A 6000-nucleotide genomic window follows, 5' to 3' on the forward strand; every position below is an offset into this window, starting at 1 on the left:
ATCATTTTCCATCTTCCTGAGGAACTGTCACACTGATTCCCACAATGACTGTTGAAGTTTGCACTTGTACCAGCAATGGATAAGTGTCCCCTTATTCTCCATCCTCACCAGCATGAGCTGTCATTTGTTATCTTAGCCATCCTGACAGGTGTAAGATGAAATCTCAAAGTAGTTTTGATTTGCATGTCCCTGTTGACTAAGGATGGTGAACATTTAAGTCCTTCTCATCCCTTTGAGTTTCCTCTTTTGAAGATTCTGTTTATATCTGTACCCCTTTTCGAATTAGGTTATTTTGTTTTCTTTATACACTGGGTTTTTTAGTTATTTATATATTATTTTTACCTTTGCTCTTTATCAGATGTAGGGATAGTAAAAATCTCCCATTCCGTAGGCTGCCACTTTGTCTGAATGATGGTGTCCTTTGCTGTACAAAAGCTTTTCAGTTTCATGAGATCCCACTTATTAATTATTGATATTAATTGTTGTTTGGGAATTATTTTCCAAATTAAGTAAAAGGAAAGGGAGAGTATCTAAATTGGCAAAATTAGAGATGAAAAGGGGGGACATAACAACAAACACTGGGGAAACTAGAGAATTAATAAGGACAAATCAAATCAGAAAATCTAAAATAAATGGCTAATATTCTCAATATATACCATCTGCCAAAGTTAAATCAAAATAAGATAAGCAATTTAAACAGACCTGTAACCCCTAATGAATAGAAGCAGTCTTTAAGTCTCCCAACCAAAAAAGACACAGGGCCTGATGATTTTAGCACATAATTCTACCAGACTTTCAAAGAATTAATACCAATACTCCTCAAATTATTTCCCAAAATAGAAAGAGAATGAAATTTGCCCAATTCATTTTATGAGGCCACAATTACCCTGATACCTAACCCACATAAAGACCCAGCAAAGAAAGAGAATTACAGAATTTCTCTTATAAATATAAGTGTAAAAATTCTCAAGTAGCTGCAAACTGAATCCAAAAACACATCAGAAAGAACACCCACCTTGATCAAGTAGGTTTCCTCCCAGAACTGCAGGGATGGCTCAACATGGGTAAATCTGTCGACGTAGTCCACCATATCAACAAACTGAAGGACAGCAACCACATGACTATCTCACTAGATGCAGAAAAGACTTTTGACAAGTCCAACATCTCTTCATGATACAAATCCTGCAGAGATGAGGGACACAAAGGACAATACCTCAACATAGTTTAGAGCAGAGCATGCCTGTTGCCAGTGTCAATTTATAAAGAATCTCAAAGCATTTTCATCAAAATCAGAAACAAAAGTTATCCACTCCATATTGATTCAATATAATACTCGAAGCCTTAGCTAAAGCAGTAAGACATCTGGAAGAAATCAGAGTGAAACAGATGGGAAAGGAAGGAGTCAGAGTATCTATTTGTAGATGATATGATAGTATACATAAAGGACCTAGAAAATTCCACTGAGAAACTCTTAACAGCTGATAAACACTTTGAGGGAGGTGGCTGAACATAAAATTAACAACAACAGCAAAACCATAGCTCTCCTGTATACAAATGACAGACTGAGAAAGAACCATGGGAAAAACACCTTTTGTAATAGCCTCAAATGATATAAAATATCTTGTTAACTTAAGCCATGCAAGTGAAAAACTTTTAAGAAAGGGGCTGGAGAGATGGCTCAGTGGTTAAGAGCACTGACTGCTCCTCCAGAGGACCCAGGTTCAATTCCCAGCACCCACATGGCAGCTTGCTGCTGTCTGTAGATCCAATTCAAGAGAATCTGACATCATTATACCAATGCGCATGAAATAAAGTTAAATAAAGTTTAAAAAAAAACTTTAAGAAAAAAGGAAATTGAAGATACCAGAAGATGAAAAGCGCTCTTATGCTCATGCATTGGTAGGATTAATATAGTAAAAAAAAATGGCCATCCTACCAAAAGTAGTCTACAGACTCAATGCGGTCTCCACCAAAATTCAACACAGGTCTTCACAGATTGAAAGGACAGTTCTTGACTTCATATGGAAACACAAAAATCCATGATAGCCAAAACAGTCCTGATCGGTATAAAGAGCTGTGGGGGGGGAGGGGGAGGTATCATGCTCCCCTGTTTCAAGTTGTACTGCAGAGCTATATTAATAAAAACAGCATGGTGTTGGCACAAAAACAGACATGTTGATCAGTGGAACCAAACTGAAGACCCAAACATAAATCCACACTCCTATGGACACCTGATTTTTTTTATTTAAAAAAAATACACAGGCCTTTAATCCCAGCACTCGGGAGGCAGAGGCAGGCGGATCTCTGAGTTCGAGGCCAGCCTGGTCTACAAGAGCTAGTTCCAGGACAGGCTCTGGAAACTACAGGGAAACCCTGTCTCGAAAAACCAAAAAAAAAAAAAAAAAAATACACAGAAAAAAGACAGCATCTTCAACAAGTGGTTCAGCTCAAACTGGATGGCTGCATATAGAAGACTACGAATAGATCATACTTAGCGCTCTGCACAAAATTCAGCTCCAAATGGATCGAAGACCTCAAAATCAATAGAAGAAAAAATGGGGAACAGCCTTGAGCTCAATGACAACAGTTGTGCTGTTTTTTGAGAAAATGTCCCAGATCTGTAGGTTCAGGGCTGTCCTGGGCATGAGGAGTAGCAGATGCCAAAATCATAGTGTTGAGAAACTGACAGGATGGCATTGGGACTGTCTACATAGCTACACAGTGCAACATACGTAGCAGGTACCTGACACTCATTGTTCATGTAACACAGACTGAAGAGGTCCTGGGAGGGAGGCTGGTAAGCACCCATTGGGTTGAATCTACCGCTTGGCACGCCGCTTCTTCAGGAATAATGTGACTACAGTTAGTGTTTCTGGACCCAAGAATTTGCAAAGAAGCCACTCCCCCAGCCCTATGTTCTTGGGTGGATTAAGGAACCTTAGTGCTGTACCTCAGTGCCATCCTCCCAGTGTGGGGAGGGTTCTGTGATCCTACAGAGAGGCCAAGAGAAAAGAGCAGGGTAGGGACACAGCCAGAATCTCTGCCCATTAGCATTAAGGGGCCTTGAATGTTTAGGAATGGTCCAGGGTCAAAGATGACTGGCCATCTCTCTCTCTCTTCCAGGACTACTTGGACCTGGCAGCATCCACTCCGTCTGACTCACTGCTTTACGATGATGGCCTCTCAGAAGAGGAGACGCCCCTGGTGGACTGTAACAGTGCTCCCCTCCCGCGCTCCCTCCCTTCTACATGGATTGAAAACAAACTCTATGGTAGAATTTCACATGCATTTACTAGATTCTAGCAACGCTGCTCCCTCTGCACCATCCCAACTCTCTGTACTGCTTGTACTCGGTACTCTGTACTGAGTGTTTCTGACCCCCAACGAAACCAAAGCCTCCTCTGAACCCTTTTCTTTGTAAATACCTGACTTTGCATCCAGTTTACATTCAGGCGTTTTGCAGCTATGTCTTTCTAAAAGGATGTGAGAATAAGTTTCATTCCCACGCAGCCCAGCAACTTAAGATGATACAGGAGAAGCGGATTAGAGCAGAATTCTCAGGGGACGCTGGGAAGCGACTCACAGTACTTCTGACTTCGTTACCTAGATAAATTTCGCCTGATCTGGGGAGGGATTCAATTGAGCAAGGGGAAGTTGGCATCCCCAGTTTGCAGTGAGAGCTCAGCTAGAGGGCACCTGGGCTGAGATGAGCCTCAGGAAAGCCCTTCCACACTCCCGCTTCCAGATAACTTGTCCACCGCCATACCGTGTGGGGCAGCGGGAAAACCATGTGGGCCCTGGGCAGACACCAGACTGCGGCTGTCACGTCCTTTGCACCGTACCCCCATTCCAATGTTGTCCCTTACGAAGCCAGTGCTAAACACTGAGCCAATGCTTTCTGAAAGAACATAGTCTCTGGTGCTGTGGCCTTGCAATGGACAGTAAATACGGTTCTTGCCAAAACTCCTTCTTTGTCTTGGATTAAATACTTGAAATTTTTTCCGCTTTCTAACTTCATCCTTGTTCCCTTTTGAAATCTTGAAGCTTCGAGCTCTTTCAAGCGAAGGTAGGTTCTTTTCCACATGCTTCCTGAGTCACAGGTCCTCACTGGCTGTAAGCGTAGTGCTACCTGCCCTGTGTACTGCCGATGCTGCGGGGCAGCCCTGTGTGTGCCCTCCATGGGACGGGAAGCCTTCCTCCTCCATCTTAGCTGGGATGACAGAAAGTTTTCTCCGGTGTTCCCACTACAGGAAGCTGTGTGTGTAGTCCAGCCATTTGCTGATGCTTTTTACACCGTCCTAGAACAGTTAGGTGCTTCACCAGCTCTGTTTCAGATTCAAAAGCCTAAACTCATAGACGTTGAGATGGGTAGAATCTGCTAACTTACCCTTGCCAGGAGCGCGTGGTATTTGCCCCAAGTCAGTGTTTTAGAAACCTGGGATGCAAAACCATTAATGGAATTGGCGCAGAAAGTGCAAGTTGGTTTAACCGTCAAAGGGAGTTTTGCCAAGGCCTTACTGTCTGCACATGAAGTTTGAGTTCTTCAGTGCAGAACGAATTATCTGTTTTCATTTTTAGGCATGTCAGACCCGAACTGGCCTGGAGAGAGTCCTGTACCACTCACGAGAGCCGATGGCACTAGCACTGGGTTCCCAAGATATGCAAATGATAGTGTATATGCTAACTGGATGGTTTCACCCTCAGCGGCAAAATTAATGGACACATTTGATAGCTAACATTCCTTTGTGAACGGTAACGGACTCCCAAGGGGGAAGAAACATGCTGAGAGCACCAAGTCCACCGGCCTCTTTGTGCACATCACACTGGCCAAGACCAGCCCCGGGTGGCAGACTTGTTTTCTGTAGTTTGTTTTAGCTGGTTTCCAAAGTGGTTTCACTTCCAGTAGCCGGTGGTTGTCCCTCCTAGCACACCTGCCCCACTGGCTGGGCGTTCGGGTCTCTGGTTAGATCCCCTTTCCCTTTAGGATCGGGGGTAGCGCCTCTGTTGGTCTGTTCTTCAGTCGACACCCACGAGCTCTGTGTCCACACGCGTGGGGTCTGCCATTCACAACTTGTATGAGAAATTGTACCTGAGCTGTTTGATTTTTTTTTTTTCTGGTGGATCAAAACCTATCACACACACACACAGAAAAAAAAAGTTTTACCATGAAGCACACATTCAATCAACAACATCAGTTGAATCAAGAGGCCAGGATGACCTGTCCTTGTTTAAAATGAGAGAGATCCCGATAAGGATCTCGGTGGGAGCATCAGAGTCCACCAGGGCTGGGAGGGAGAAGGGACCTCAGGGCAGTATATGACATCCTGAATATAGATTTTTGGTTGTTTTTTTTTTTTTAAGCATATAACCTTTTTTTAGGAAAATGTTTTGTTTCCGTCATGGTCACATGACTTAGATTTAGCACAATGGAGAGATTTGGTGCTGCCCTTGCTATGTCCGAGGCAGCTTGAGAGAAGTGGCCCCACAAGACTGACTTTCCCTTGAGCCCTCTGCATCCTTCTCATGCATTCAGCACTGAGTGACTACCACCAACTGACCAGAACAGGATGAAGACAAGGGGGTGTTTGGAGCGAAGTGTCCTTCAGGCTCAGAATTGCAGAGGCCTTGAGCCACAAACGCTGCCACACTCCCCACCCCCCGCAGCACACCATCCTGCGGTACCCCCTACCACCAAAGAGTGCACTTGCTTCAGCATCGGGGCAGGTGGGTTTGTCTCGATGTGACTGGTATCCTGTCAACGCCCAAAGGGAAGAACAGTTCAGCTAGTTGTAAGAAGTTGCCCTGGTAACGACTGAGGTGAGAGAGCAAGGTTTTGGCTCTTATAGAGCTTGTGTGGAAGGCACATCTGTCAGCTCTTCCTGTCTTGTCATTTATGCTGCTATGGCACGTGTTTTGGTTTCTTCGGTTCTGACCATGACTCACGTGGAAGGTTCTTTCTGTACTGTTGGTCTGTAGCCACGGACACTCCACCCTCCTCCA

General features: G+C 44.3%; 1 protein-coding gene across 1 annotated transcript in view; it reads left to right on the forward strand.

The window, feature by feature from the left end:
• Ret (ret proto-oncogene) overlaps positions 1-4736 on the forward strand; it is a 28797-nt gene extending 24061 nt beyond the window's left edge. The window contains exons 18-19 of the mRNA XM_038319278.1: positions 3124-3271; positions 4579-4736. Coding sequence (XP_038175206.1) covers positions 3124-3271; positions 4579-4736 — 306 coding nt within the window. The remainder of the gene's footprint in view (positions 1-3123; positions 3272-4578) is intronic.
• Positions 4737-6000: the final 1264 nt, after the last annotated feature.

This window comes from Arvicola amphibius, chromosome 2 (genome assembly GCF_903992535.2).
Source record: "Arvicola amphibius chromosome 2, mArvAmp1.2, whole genome shotgun sequence".
NCBI lineage: Eukaryota > Metazoa > Chordata > Mammalia > Rodentia > Cricetidae > Arvicola > Arvicola amphibius.